We start from the raw sequence: 15,548 nt of genomic DNA, 5'->3' as shown, positions 1-15,548 counted from the left end.
CACTGAAGGAGAAAATATTACCTATAATTCCACAGTATGTGTGTGTGCATGAAAGTGAAAAACCATCAGCTTAGTTGTGAAAACGTGACAATAAATGAACAAAGTGCAAAATTTTTGCTCATAATGTGAATCATCACTTGTTAATCTAATCAGTTTTTCCCAAAATTTTTGCTCGTTATGCGAATTGCTCACTAACCGAACCACTGTACTTTGTTTCTTTGTAAAACTCTCAATGGTTTAGAGTTTTTTCTCACTTTAAAGCACAAAATGTAATGTTTTTATGTGTAAACGCATCAAACATGTTTCATATGAAGTTGTCTCTGATGAATTTCATGCTAAATTTCTTTCCTATTTTTTATTATTATTATAAGGTAGTAGTATTATTATTCAGTATTTCAGCAAGTGTGAATGAAGAAAAGCAATCACGTGGTCAAATTTTTACTAGCTTTCAGATAACATTCAATGATCTATGACATTGAAAAAATTCAATTCAATGATTCAATAGAATCCCTACATGGTTTAGTATTTTTATTTTGTAATTAGTCAATCATTAAGGCTGCTTTCAAATAGCCAAAGTGAGCATATAGAGGAAATCTGATGGCATGATTCTACTAAATATTTTTTGTGCATGGCTATGAAAGTGCCTGTAACATTACTATCAAATTGACCAGTGAAGGTTCTAGGTATAACTAAAACTATCTTGGCCAATTTTTTATTTTATTTATAATAATTTGGCAGCATAAAATTTAAGCTTTTTTACGAAAAGACCAAATTTCAATTTTCTAAATATGATCTGGTTCACCAAATACAATTCTGAAAATACTCTCTGAAAAAATTAAAAAAAACATTGTGACTGCAATAGTATTTCTCAAAAAAATTTTGAAATGCCAATAAACTTTCATGATCATAAAAATTTTGAAAACAAATAACAAATTTAAACAGTAAACACACAATACATTACATTGAAATATTGGTTCTGTTCAAAGACATTTCATGCAACAAAAAAATAATACTTGTATTACAAACCATTTTTCCAAAGATTGGCGAAGTGAGCATCACAACAAGTGCATAGATACTAAACACAAAACCTGATACTGCCTCCCTCATTCCTTTTTCAGATGCCTTGACACAAAAAAAAGAGAAAGCTTAAGCATAAGAAAATGTAATTGGTTCATTCTAATAAAATTGGACAAAAAAATAAAAAAAAATTTAATTTTAAAATAAATCTTGACCAAAAAAGTTATTGGGGACACTTCTTTACCTGCTGCTGAAAGAAATATAAGCAGCAAAGTTTGATCAAAATTTATATAGTTGTAACAAATATATTTTATTTCAGTATGAATAATTTTACTAACTTTCTGTGGCCTTGTACCCCATAACATGATTTGTTTTGTTTATGAGTTGATAAAAGAAGGAGAAGGGAAAAACTATCTTCTATGAGAGTACAGAGCCCCAAGTTGGAATATGGCTTCCACCCTGGAAGGTTGTGTTTTGTGCAGTGTGCAATGAAATAAAGGTTTTTCATTTGGGTTTCTCTGGTTATCTTGTGATATAGTTGAATATCCCACCAACATTTAGTGACAAGAAGTCTTCCGCCACCAAGCAGGAAAGAACTTACGCTATATGGTGAAAAAAAATTGATTTAAGTTTAACAATGTTAAGCTATAGGCTAACCTGATGTGGCATTTCCAATTACAGCAAATTTAATATTTATGCTTGACATTCAAAACATATTCCATCTATTTTGGCAGCTCATTTTCAACTTGGACAGGCACAGATACCCTGAATAGTTTTTTTTTGTCGATTACATTTTTTTCTTTCTTCATTTGTGTTTCTCGTTCCTTTTTTTTTTGGTGGTTTCATTGGGACAACAGATTTCTAATTTGTCTTTGTTTTGCTAGAGCATGAGAGACACTCTTGAAACAGTATTCAGATGAAACATTACTGTGTGCAACTTGAAGTTGCAACCAAGAAACTTGGATTTTTTTAAATTTTTATTCCTTCGAATGATCAAACCTTCTTTCTTCAAGTTCAAGGAAACTGATATTTTCTGGATATTATGCCAAGTTAAACTCAGAAAGAAAAGTCATCTGGTTTAAACCGAAATCTGATTTGAACCATGGCCATGGCCCTCACAAGGATGGGACTGACAGGGCTCTAATTCTGGTGCCCAAAACAGTTTTTATCATTATTTCACACTATGAATTCACAATTGAGAGGGGGCCAATGATCCCAGCCTACGGGGTCCTGTTGAAGAACTTGGGAGCCATGCCCAAGCCCTCTTGTAAACTGGGCAAGCATGCTACCATTTACACCACTGGAGACACGAGACTGCCTTTCTCATTTCATGCACTGTGGCACGAGACGGCAAATAGAGGCTTTCCTACAGTGGCGGCCTTAGGGCTGTGCAACCAGTGAAATTGCACAGGGAGTCAAATTATAGGGGGTGCCAAAACAAGTTAGAAAACTTAGATACACACATAAATAGAAAATAATCCTTAAGGTAATTTAAAAAAAATTACTATGCAAAATTCACATGAAAAATAAGTGATGAGAAAAAAAAATGCAAGGTTTGAGTTGATGAACAATGATACTGTATACCGATTTCTGCAAAAAGATAAGAATAGACACACACACTAGCTTTTTCTTTGTTAACTCTCTGGAGATACTGGGCAGTTTGCTCTCTCTTTCGTTGTCCAGTAACAATAGAAAAAATAAAAAGAATTGAGAAAGCCATCCTCCATCACCCCCTTTTCCTCTAACAAGAAAAAGAAAAAAATGTTTCTCCTGTGTTGCAGGGTAGAGATTTTTTTTGGAGTGATGACCAGAGAGGGCTGAGACGTCTGCGAGTCCCCCCCCCCTTCAAAACATGGAATCAAATCGCCATTACAGTATGTATTTTTTAGAATATTGACATAAAAAATAATGTCATGATTTCTAGGTCCTCTTTGAACAGGGATCCTGCTTTCTGGTGCTGTTTTTTTTATGTCTCAAAAAGCAATTAGAAAAAAAAAGTACAGTACTCTCACACTGGACGACCATGCATTTTGCTCCCCTTCCCCCCAGATCCCTAGTCTGCCTCTCGACTTACCAAAATTTTCTAATAGTGCAACCATGAACGTGGACCGAAAAATTATAACAAACCACACATTGACACACAAATGAACACCTTTCGTTGTTTCATAAACTTGAGTTTCAAATACCCAGACAAAGAATTAAGCAGGGCTGCAACTAGGAGGAATAAAAATTTACTATGTCGCTCTGGGCCAAGTTCCATTTTGTTGCCCCACTCCCAGCAATATTTACAGTCAGGTTTTTTTCCTAGGAGCAGGTTTTCTGTGCAACATGCAACTTGATTTGCGCAGGGTGATGCACTGTCCACTCACCAAGGAGAAAAGCAGTACAACTGTTTTCCTACAGAGCACAATATGGCTCACAACAGTGTTTTGCATCGGGCATAATTGGCAGATTACTTCTGGAGAAGTCAAATGCGTCATGCGCTGTGTGTTTCACCCATTGTTTTGTTGTGTTTTCTTTCCCTTCCCTTCAAACCGGAGCATGCAGATGGCAGAGTAGCTGATGCCAGGGCTATATAATATACAATCACCTTGAGCTGATGCACCATGCTAGGAAAACACAAATGCGTAACATGATTACGTAACAGGTTTCTGCTGATGCAAAATGATCCAATTCAGTTCATGCAGAGAAAAAAGCCTATTCCTAAGAAAAACTTGGTTTTTTGGGAAAAAAGTGGAAACTCAGTGCTCTTCATGGTCAAGTGCCTGCAGCAACAGAATTCTGTGCTCTTTCTTAGTTGCAGCTCTGTATATAAGGTGTAGCCACACCGGGCAGCAAAAAGGAATTCCCCTTTTTACCCTTTCAAAAAACTAATGAGGATATTTTGTTGAAAATCCAATTTGATTTTTTTTTTCAATGACTATTGTAAATAACCAATAATTATAAATCTCTCCCAATTCTGTTTATGAATTAAGGAAGATGGAGAAAAATATATTTTATTTCAGGGATGGGCTCAAGTCTTTTGCACCCGGTGAAAAAAAAAAGCTTTGTGGCTACCCCTCCCCATACCCAATATTCTGAATTTTTGCAGTAAAATACGTAACACCCCCCCCCCCCCCGGAAAAGAAAACAAAAGTGAAGCACTGCACCCCCCCCAAAAAAAATCCTACGTACTCTACTTCCCCAGTGTCCATGAACATCCTGGTGTGCACTGGGCTTACATTGGCATCTGAAAATGATTATCAAACCATTATTGTATGGTGATAAAAAAGACCATTTGTCAATGAATTTGGACTTATTAGTCCAATTATTTTGATTAATGCCCACTGAAAAATTTTCAAGTGTGCCCCCCGGAACTTAAATATTTTGGAGGCCTTTTAAACTCGGACCAACAACTAGATACTCTTTCAGCAGGGCAAGCATGCATTGTATCTCTCTCATGTAATTTTGTATAATTTTAAAAGAATTTAGCATCCCTCGCGGTCTAGCGCGCTGGCACAAGATACAGCTGCCCCCTTCTCTTTACTTGGTGGGGGGGGGGGGGAGGTGAGTTGAAACCTTGGCCAGAGGGCTCAATGTCTGAATTGAAGAGGTTGTAGAGCCTCAATATTCTTATGTTTTATTATTATTATTATACTTTGCACATTGGCTCTCTTTCTTAACAAGCAAGCTCTGGTCACGTGAAAGAATCTCAGTACATTCTGTACTGAAACACGAGATGATCACGTGACCGGATGCCCCTTCAGAGGGTCCGAAGGGCCATGTGTGTTAAGAGTCAGTTCAGCTCCAGCTCTCACACGCGATGCATCCACGTCGTCTTTCTCTCTCTTAAAATATGTACCATGTAAACAGTATCTTCTATATAGCATCATAATTAAAGATAACGTATCTAAAACTACGCCTCATTCATACGGACTCAGATGTGCTACCGTCACCACTTAGCATTAGCATTGGTGACCACAGACGCTCAAACGCAAATAATGATGCCTTCTGAATATTCTTCAAAAGACGCCATTACGGTTAGAGCAGCAGCAGAGGATTTTTCTCCCAGCAACAGTGGACCACAGAGCATCCTCCCTCATAAGGTCACTTCCGCCTGACCTCTTGGTTCTATTCTCTCTCAAGCAACAGGATGATGGCAGCAGAAGGGGACAATACCACTCCCCAAGTTTCCAGTGTCACTCTCCGCCTTCCCCCATTTCGGAAGACAAACGTTTCTCTCTGGGTGAGGCAATGCGAGCAAGCTTTCCTCCTCAGCCACATTACAAGTGATGATACCAAATTCACCGCTCTTGTAGCTAATATCGACTCCGAAACACTACATGCGGTTGCCGATATTGTCGTCAATCCTCCTGAGACCGGGATATTCCAGGCTCTTTTGGACCGGCCGATACAGGAATTTGCAGAAGCTGAATCGGCCAAAATCAAGAAGTTGCTCACAGAAGTTCAATTCGGAGATGATAAACCATCACAGCTGCTACGGAAAATGCGCCAGCTCTTGGGATCTCGACTAACCGATGATTTCTTAAAGACATTGTGGCTGCAACGCCTTCTCACTCAAATCCAAACTGTCCTCTCAATATCGAGTGACGGACTGGATAAACTCGCGGAACTGGCTGACAAAGTCGCGGAAATAAGCCAAAATGCATCCGTTTGTGCTGTTTCTCCATCGCCGGATCAAGATGACTTGCGTGCACAAATCGCAATGCTCACCAAAAAAGTGGATGAATTTTCCTCTCAACAACGTGGACGTTCATCACATCACGGGCGAAACAACTTCTTCATGAGGCGTTCCAGTTCCTCCGGAATGTGCTACTACCATCATTGTCTCAGTAAAAATGCTCGGCGCTGCACTACACCGTGCAACTTCAGCGCACCAAAAAACGAAGGAGCTCCATCATAGCTGGCATGGCGAACATGAGCTCAGAGACCAGCAGGTTGTTCATCCATGATCATAAAATGGGAATACAATATCTCGTTGACACGGGCAGTGAAATTAGTGTCGTTCTGCCGTCAGCGATTACTTCCATCACTCCCTGCTCCACATTTCGTATCTACGCAGCAAACCAGACGTCAATACCGGCCAACGGTACAAAAAATATTGTTCTAGATCTGGGTTTGCGACAAAATTTTCCATTGACATTCATTGTTGCCAAGGTTTCATGCCCTATCATTGGAGCAGTATTTCTGCTCAATTTCAATCTCATGATAGATTTGAAAAAGCGTCGTCTCATTAGCTCTAGCACATCACTTCATTCACTGGGATCAGTGCATCAAACGGCTCATCTCTCAATTTCCACAGTGGGCCCATCTCAGTACGAGAAAATTCTTTCTGAATTCCCAGACATCACAAATCCATGCTTAATAGGCATACCTGCACCGCACAACACAGTTCACCACATAGTGACTAAAGGTCCTCCAATATGTTCTCGACCGAGACGGCTTCACCCTCAACACTTTGAGAAGGTGAAGAAGGAATTTGATTTTTTGTTACAACAAGGAATAATTTGTCCTTCAAAAAGTTCATGATCTTCACCATTGCATATTGTTCCGAAGTCTGAAACATCTATACGACCAGTGGGAGATTATCGAAAATTAAATTCTGTCACAGAGTTCGATTCCTATCCCATCCCATACCTAAGTGATTTCAGCAATGCACTTCATGGTAAGTCAATTTTTTCAAAATTAGATATTTTCAAAGCGTACCATCAGATCCCTATTTTTGAACCCGATATTCCTAAAACAGCGGTGACAACACCATGGGGGTCTGTTCAAATATACTAGGCTTTGTTTTCGCTTAGTTAATGCGCCTCAAACATTTATGCATTTCATGCACGAGGTGTTAAGAGGTTTATCTTTTTGTTATGCATATTTAGATGATATCCTCGTATATTCATCATCTGTTGAAGAGCACGAAAATCACCTGAGGCAAATATTTGAGCGTCTACACAAGTATGGCTTGAAACTTAATATTTCTAAATGTGTATTAGGTGTAGATAATTTGGAATTTTTAGGTCATTTAATCACTCCTCTTGGCATTAAACCATTAACTAGCAAAGTGCAAGTAATATTAGATTTTAAGAGACCTGACACAATTTCTGAGTTGAGAAAATTTCTTGGTCTCATAAATTTTTATAGAAGGTTTATAAAACATGCTGCTGAGTCACAAATACTCTTACAGGATTTTCTAAAAGGCTCCCACCGTAAAAAAAGATAATCGTAAAATTGAATGGACCGATTCTGCACTCGCAGCATTCAATTACTGCAAAGAGCAACTAGCTAATGTCACTCTATTAGCTCATCCTTCCACATCTGCAAAACTTGCACTTCATGTTGATGCTTCTGATTTTTGAATTGGTGGTGCATTACACCAGGTAGTGGACAATTCTTTGCAACCGCTAGGATTTTTCTCTCGCAGACTCACTCCTGCGGAAACACGCTATAGCGCATATGACAGAGAACAATTGGCTGCATATTCTTCTATCAAATATTTTCAACACATGCTCGAAGCACTTCAGTTCACTCTATTTACAGATCAAAAACCTTTGTCAATGCTTTTCGGCAGAAGCATGACAAATGCTCGCCTTGCCAAACCAGACATTTGGATTCCATTTCCCAATTCACGAGTGATATTTATCATATCCCTGGCTCAGAAAACATAGCAGCTGATATAATGTCCCGCATATGTGCTATTTCAATGCCAAGCCCAATTAATTACAATGAAATCGCTGAAGCTCAAGCAACAGATGATGAATTATCAAAATTGATGGGTGATTCAAATTGTGGCTTACAATTGAAAAAAATTAAACTTCCTGAATCTGACATAGATTTAATTTGTAATATCTCCACTGGAGGTGCGCGTCCTTACATTCCTGGGCAGTATAGGAAGACGACGTTTGATCACGTTCATAACTTAGCGCACCCAGGCATGAGAAGAACAATCCACCAAATCTGTTCTCGCTTTGTTTGGCCTGGTATCAATAAGGAAATAACAAAATGGGCAAAAGCTTGCATGGCTTGTCAAAAAAGTAAAATTCACAGACATGTCAAATCTCCTTTGAAAGACCACATTCATCTGGACACAGTGCCGTCTTAACGCATGGGCCCACCCGGGCACGGCCCGGGGGCCTCGAGTGAAAAGGGGCCTCACAAAAGTTAGATTTGGTTGAAATTTTCTAGAATTTACCAGTAGAGCCTCGGAAAAACCTCTTGGCCCGGGGGCCCATGATGCTCTTAAGACGGCCCTGTCTGGACATAGTGGGTCCATTAACTCCATCAAATGGTTATTCTTACTGGTTGACCATGATCAATCGTTTTTCCCGCTGGCCAGAAACACAACCAATAAAAGACATCACAGCTCTAACTGTAGCGGAAGCCTTTTATAACTGTTGGGTATCTCGTTATAGTGCTCCATCAGTTATAACAACTGATCAAGGTCGACAATTTGAGTCCCACCTTTTCCGCTCTCTCCTACAACTTCTAGGCACCGAACAAGCTAGAACTACCGCTTTCCATCCTCAAGCGAATGGCTTGATTGAGGAATTTCATCGACCACTAAAAACAGCCATTAAATGCCATAACACCGAACGTTGGACCGAGGTATTACCAACTATACTTCTGGGCTACCGAGCCGCTCTAAAACCCCGACCTGTAGTGTACGCCAGCCGAACTCGTGTTTGGTGCACCCTTACGTCTTCCTGGCCAATTTTTCGACTCAATGAATGTCAACATTGACCCTTGTGACTACGTAAATAAGTTACGAGGCCACGTGCAGCAGCTCCGTCCAACACCAACAAAACATCATGGAAAACGTGCTACATTTGTATATCCAAAACTGATGGATGCTACTCGCGTATTACTAAGTCATGATAGTGTCCGTTGATCCCTCCAGAGATCATATGATGGTCCCTTTCTTGTCATTGACAAAAATGAAAAAGTGTTCAAACTTGACATCAATGGCAAAACAGTTTCGGTTCCCATCGACCACTTAAAACCAGCATTCTCCCTCTCGGAAGGTACAACGGCGCTGGTGGCGAAAACGCAAACTAACGACTCTACGTCAGAGATCTTGACCACGAAATCGAAACCACCAGTGACCACACGATCTGGACGTAGAGTCTGGTTCATGGATTTTTATCGTGTCCAACATTGACACTGGGGAAGGGGTACTGTAGAGCCTCAATATTCTTATGTTTTTTTATTATTATTATACTTTGCACATTGGCTCTCTTTCTTAACAAGCAAGCTCTGGTCACGTGAAAGAATCTCAGTACATTCTGTACTGAAACACGAGATGATCACGTGACCGGATGCCCCTTCAGAGGGTCCGAAGGGCCATGTGTGTGAAGAGTCAGTTCAGCTCCAGCTCTCACACGTGATGCATCCACGTCGTCTTTCTCTCTCTAAAATATGTACCATGTAAATAGTATCTTCTATATAGCATCATAATTAAAGATAACGTATCTAAAACTATATCTCATTCATATGGACTCAGATGCGCTACCGTCACCACTTACCAAGGTCTTGGAAAAAATAAAGTTATTTGCGACCCTTAAAATTTAGTTGCCCGGCGATGCAATGCCCTTCACACCTGCCTTAAGGCCCGTTTACACGAGACAAGTGCTTTAGTGGGCAACTTAATTTTAACTTACCGATTCTTCTTGAAACTGTCCACACGATAAGTTGTAAGTAGGCTCTCATTGGATAATTTTTACGGAGGTGAGCGCAGTTAGCGCATGCGCGCTTCAGTCTACTCAAATCCACGGGGAGAGAGAGACGCAACGTGCGGGAGTATAATAGTAATAATTTTTTATTTATCTGGCATTCAGAGAGGTGCTTTTTTTAAAGCTCATAGCTTTCGTAACGATGGATGAAGATGATCAGGTAGAACTTACGAATACTGTGATCACAGCCACATTATATGATATTTTTTCTAAAGAATATAAATTTATTCACTTAAATTTATTCAATAAAAAAGGAGAAACTATATCACTTGCGCGAGAGCAACACACTGAGCAAGAAGTAGGTCATGCAAGGGAAACAGTTCGCTTGTCCCCTTTTTTTGCCTCTGCCACCCACGGATCAGGAGGTGCACGTAAGGGGGGCGAGAGATGACGCCACAGGGGAAAAAAGAATATACAACATATTAAATACTTATGTAAGTCATCGAGAAGAAATATAAGATTTCTCTATTTCTCCTCCAAGTTCTAAATATCGATTATATGATATTTTAATCGAAGTTAAAGAGGAGATAAATTATGAATATTATGTAAGCCGAAAAGACGGGAGAAGATTCTTGGCATTCGTAGGAAATTCTAAGGGTTAAAAATTAAATAATAAAAATTCATTAAACAAAAATTATTTCCAAATTTTCGAAATCATTATTTTTTAATTTAATCTATACAAATGACATCTTTATGTTAAATATTGGATCATGTATTTTTACAACAGATGGCAGCAAATTTGTTCTGGACGAGAGAAATATTCGAACCCCCCCCCCTTCAGTTTTTAATATATAAATCCTCCCCACCTGATATATATTTTTGAATCTTCAATTTTTTTCAACTCCTGACATCACGTCGACAGAATATTCCATAGCTTTTTCCAACATCGAATAATTTTTAGCTTGTTTGTTAAGGTAATTTTCATTTCTATAGTTCAACAAACATTCATGGCGAAGATATTTTTCAACAAACTTGAAGCTTGTGTCCTCTGGCCACCTCACCATCCAATATTTCCGCGGAATTCTAGCGAAACTTCAGGAGACGACGGAGTATGAACAGGTTCACGCTTGAGATCAAAATAAACCCCTCCGTGAGAGAGCAAAAAGACCCCTCCAGCGCGGCAGGTCACGCCCACTGGCACATGCGCATAGGTCTACTTAACCGGAAAAAATAGAACAGTTCTTATCTGACTTACCAACTAAATCACTAGTGCACTTGCCAACTAAAGCCGTGTAAACGGTCCTTATCGTCTGCATACATTGTATCGTACTTGGCAACTAAAAATTAAGTTGCCCACTAAAGCACTTGTCTCGTGTAAACGGGCCTTTAGTCTCTGCTTTATTTCGCTAGGATAGATGTTCCCAAACGATGCTCCGCTGCATTATTTTGAGCCTTGGTAAGCTACTGGGGAGGGGGACATGATATGTCTTACCAAATAGTTTTACTCAATTGAATGACAGTTTATTAAAGCCTTTGCATTCCCCCCTCCCTGTAATGCATTTTGTTTGGGAATTCAAATAATTGTCTTGAAATTAATCGAACTGTACTGTAGCTGTTATGTAGGCTTATATTGTGATTCAAGGCAAAACATTTCCATACTTTTCACGAATAAAAGCAGGGATGTAGGAAATTAAAAGTGATTGGCGTTGATCAGGGCTGGACTCCGGGGGTGCAAAAGGTGTGGTTGCACTGGGCCAGAAAATTTCAGGGACTGCAATTTTTCCAAAAGAAACCCTTTCCTTTATCAGCAGATGTTTGGTTTAAAATAACATTGAAGAGCTCATATACAGCGAGTCCCACTAATAGCATTTTCCAAAAACGTTGTGTGAAAACGCCTTAAATTTCAATAAGTGTTAGTAAAAGTTAGGATTACGAAAATAAGTCGTACTAAGCGAGAAAACGTTCTAAATAGGAACGTTAACCGGAATACACTGTATATAGCTGATTAAATTCATCTACATTTTCAAATACAGTTCTGACGTGTTTCAAAATGTTTTTCTTTATTTTTGGGAATCCCAGTATTTGATTGCTTAACTTTTAATAATTTACATTAAGCAAAAATAACAATAAAAGATTTGAAAAATGATCAAAGTTATCAAATTGCAACATGATGAAACTCTTTAAAAGTGTAAGCAGGTGGACAATGCAAATTATTATTAATCATTAATAAATTTTGTCAAATGAATTAAAATGCAATTTCCTCTCAATGGACCGTATTCGGTTATTAGAGCCCAGAAGGTCAGTCAAAATGCCATAAATGCCTTTTTTGCCTATTTTCAAGCTTTTCTGTAAAAATACCTTTTCTGAACTCTCTTTGCCATAAATGTTTATTTTAACATAGTTTTGAGCAGGGTTATTTAGTTTAAACCAGGGTGGCCAACAGCTGGTCTGTAAGGGATTTCGTACGGCCCACGACAATGTAAAAGTACCGAAATGAAATTTTTGAAAAAATTAAATTTGTGATCATTATTTGAACTATCATTTCCAACAGCAGATTTCTTGATTAACAAATTTATTTCTAGTGAAGAAATAAATTTAATAACTAATTAATTCAATTAATAATGGAGTTATTAATAAATTCAATTAAGTCAATTAATAAGGTAATTAATAAATGGACACCACTGATACAGCTCTAGACGCTATAACTGACCATTGTGTTGGACCGTGAACAGAAAAGTGGCTACCCCTGGTTTTAACCAAGTGGTTTTTAAAAAAAATCAGTCTGGTTTTTTTTTCTTCTAAAAATCACATAAAAGGGGCCTAAATATAATTTTTTCCCATGGAAAACACCATATTGGTTCATTACTAGCCAAAAAAAAATCATTCATTCTTACATTTTATATTCTTGGGGTACATTCTGATGGTATATCTTTAAATGGTGTAAGATGATATAAGTGGTTTTTCAAAAAAATCTCACAAAAGTGGTCTGAATATAAATTTTCTTTCATATTAAGTATCTTAGTTGCTGAAAATTATATACAGTATTAAAATTTGTCATTATTACTGCATTTTATAACTGCGCTACATTCTGAATCTTAAGCAAATTCATGAATGAGGATTGCATCACACCTATGAGGTATGGTGGTGTATTATATATATCTCCCAGGCTTTTGTGTTCCCTTCACATAGAAGAAGCAACAGTAGTGACTTTACTGTCATGCTAAGGGAGGGTGGTCTTATAATCCAAAAGTACACCAGCTGCTTCTCAAAGACGAAGACCACTGTACTAGTAGTTACATTACCTCACAGGCATTTTTATTTTCTTCCCATAGGAAGCAGCACACCTTGTACTGTATATTGCCACCAGGCTTAACATTGAATTATTATTTTTACATATTTTCAACATTACCACCAGTTAATCAAGGTTCTACTGTACAGTAGGACTAATGCCAGGTTGACTAGAAAATCAGTTTTGGTGCCTAAAATTTTATATGCATCATTGCTAAAATGAAGTATAAGTACGAGACAATTTTTTTTTTTTTTGATTTCGTAATAACGTGTCTTAAAACATGAGAATGGGTCATAAAGTCCTGGAAAAGTAAAAAGAGAAAAAATTACCCAGGTACTGTTTTTCTTGGGAAAAACATTCTACGCTCTTAACAAATTTGGGTGGCACCTAAATTTTTTTTTTTTTTTTGATTTGTCCAAGCCTGATGGATAGCACAACTTGTATCAATGGTGATGCACATTACAACACCAGCAAAGCAGCTACTGAAGAACCATTTTGACAATAACAACATGACACCACACCTGGCCGCCATATAGCCCTTGCAACTTTTGGCTTTGGGAATACCCCAAAATGTTATGTGCTGTGGTCGGATTGAAATCACATCATTACCATGGCATAGGCTACTGATCTGTTGTTGAACAAGTACTTTTGTTCTTTCACCTCAGTCAGAACACAGTGGACAATATATTTAACATTTCTTGTGTAAGTTGTAGTTGTTTGTTCAAATGACTTCATTTTTGTGATGTTTCCATGAATTTATCGGGAATTATGAGAGGCATCGGTTGCGTGTAGTTTCAAGACAGAGACATGCATTTTTATCTTACACAAGGGACAGACTTTATTTTACACAACATACTATATACAGGACGAGAAACAAACTGTGCAATAACTAGAATAATCACATGATGGCGCTTTGAGCGCATACATCAATCATCGCTCTGAGGAAGTGGCTTTCTTTTCCTACACGTGTCGGCGGCGACGCCACAGACTATCCCCCCCAGTGAGCGAGCGAACGCTAATGTAGGAAATACAAGATTGACATTCACATATTGATGATACAAAATTATAACAAATAATAAGCAATGTGCATGTGTGTATAAATATTTGCGACAGCTGAGAATTCAATATTTTGCAAAGACGAATGAAAAATACGAATGTATACGATGTTAACATATTTGCAATGATTTGAAAAAAAAATAATCTAAATTAACACTTATGCGAGAAATGCGAAAATAATGTAAACACATATGCCAAAATGTAAAGGCATAACACAAGAACATAAATGGGTGTAAAAACATATGCAATCAAAAATACGAAACAAATCGTTCTGGAAAATGAACTCTTCGTCCATAACGAGTTGTTACTGTTTTTTCTGTCGTTGACACTGGACTTTTAGAGTCCTGTTTAGAACTGATCTCATTTGGTAGTTCGGTGACTGCAGGTGGTTCTCTGTCACCAATGGTGAATGCAGGTTTGACTCTGTCAATAGACACTGAGATAGATTTACCATTTACTTTGATTACAAAAACTTTGTCGGTCCGTTGCACTACAGGATATGGTCCAGTGTAGGGTGCGCTTAATACAGGTCGAACTTTGTCTACGCGTAAGAACACATGAGAACAAGATTTTAAGGAAGGATGAACATAAATCTTGAAAGTATTCTTATGAGATGGAGAAACGGGTGATAAACTCCTCATGAGCGAAGACAGCATTGATGCATAGGTAGCGTCTGGTGTAGATTTGGACACCTCATCTGAAAGTAGGTCAGATGACAATCTAATAGTGGTTCCATACACCAGTTCGGCACAGGTAGCTTGAAGATCCTCCTTGAAAGCGGATCGTAGACCCAGGAGGACTATCGAAAGCGATTCTGACCATTTGGTATTGTCGTGAGCAATGATGGCACTTTTTAGGGTGCGATGAAATCGCTCGACCAGACCATTGGCAATTGGATGATATGCAGTGGTTCGTATGCGATCTGTTCCTAGTAGTGCTGCGAGCTGCTGGAAGAGATGAGATTCAAATTGAGTTCCACGATCTGTGGTCACTGTTGAGGGACAACCAAAACGACTGATCCATGAATCAAAGAATGCTTTGCAGATGGTTTCGGCGTGTATGTCCGGTATCGGTGTTACTTCGAACCATCTTGTAAATCTGTCTATCATGGTAAGACAGTAAGATGTTCCCGTTTGATGGTGGATAAGGGCCTATAATGTCAATGTGCACATGTGAAAAACGAGAAACGAGCGTCTGGAAGTGCGAAGGTGCTCAGAGGTGCTTTTGTGTGCCTCTGGATTTTCGATCGCTGGCATGATTGGCAACAGCGTACCCAAGCTGTGATGTTTTTTTTCATGTTTGGCCACACATATCTTGAGCAAATAAGGTTTTTTGTTACAGCGATTCCGGGATGCAATAGATTGTGAAGGTGGTCAAAAATCAGCTTTCGATACGAGTCTGGAACGAAAGGTCTGGGTGAGCCAGTTGAAATGTCACACCATAATTCACCATCTGTTAGATGACATGGCTTCAGTTCCAGCTGTAGAGATGTGTTGTTACCCTTCAAAATTTCTTTCAGTTCC

At 38.6% G+C, this 15,548-nt stretch overlaps 1 protein-coding gene across 3 annotated transcripts in view; it reads right to left on the bottom strand.

The window, feature by feature from the left end:
• LOC149083237 (MFS-type transporter SLC18B1-like) overlaps positions 1 to 15,548 on the bottom strand; it is a 201,983-nt gene that overhangs the window by 152,136 nt on the left and 34,299 nt on the right. For all 3 annotated transcript variants that reach the window (XR_016193225.1, XM_089236451.1, XM_089236452.1), the window contains exon 3: positions 1,027 to 1,122. Coding sequence is in view for 2 of the 3 variants with exons in the window: in XM_089236451.1 (XP_089092577.1) it covers positions 1,027 to 1,122 (96 nt within the window). In the remaining variant the exon portion in view is untranslated. The remainder of the gene's footprint in view (positions 1 to 1,026; positions 1,123 to 15,548) is intronic.

Source organism: Pholcus phalangioides, unplaced genomic scaffold (genome assembly GCF_987345545.1).
Source record: "Pholcus phalangioides strain wild (caught in Gottingen) unplaced genomic scaffold, Ppha-v1.0 ptg000009l_1, whole genome shotgun sequence".
NCBI classification, from domain to species: Eukaryota; Metazoa; Arthropoda; class Arachnida; order Araneae; family Pholcidae; genus Pholcus; species Pholcus phalangioides.
The sequence above is the reverse complement of the archived record's forward strand: the minus strand, read 5'-3'. Positions and strand labels throughout refer to the sequence as shown.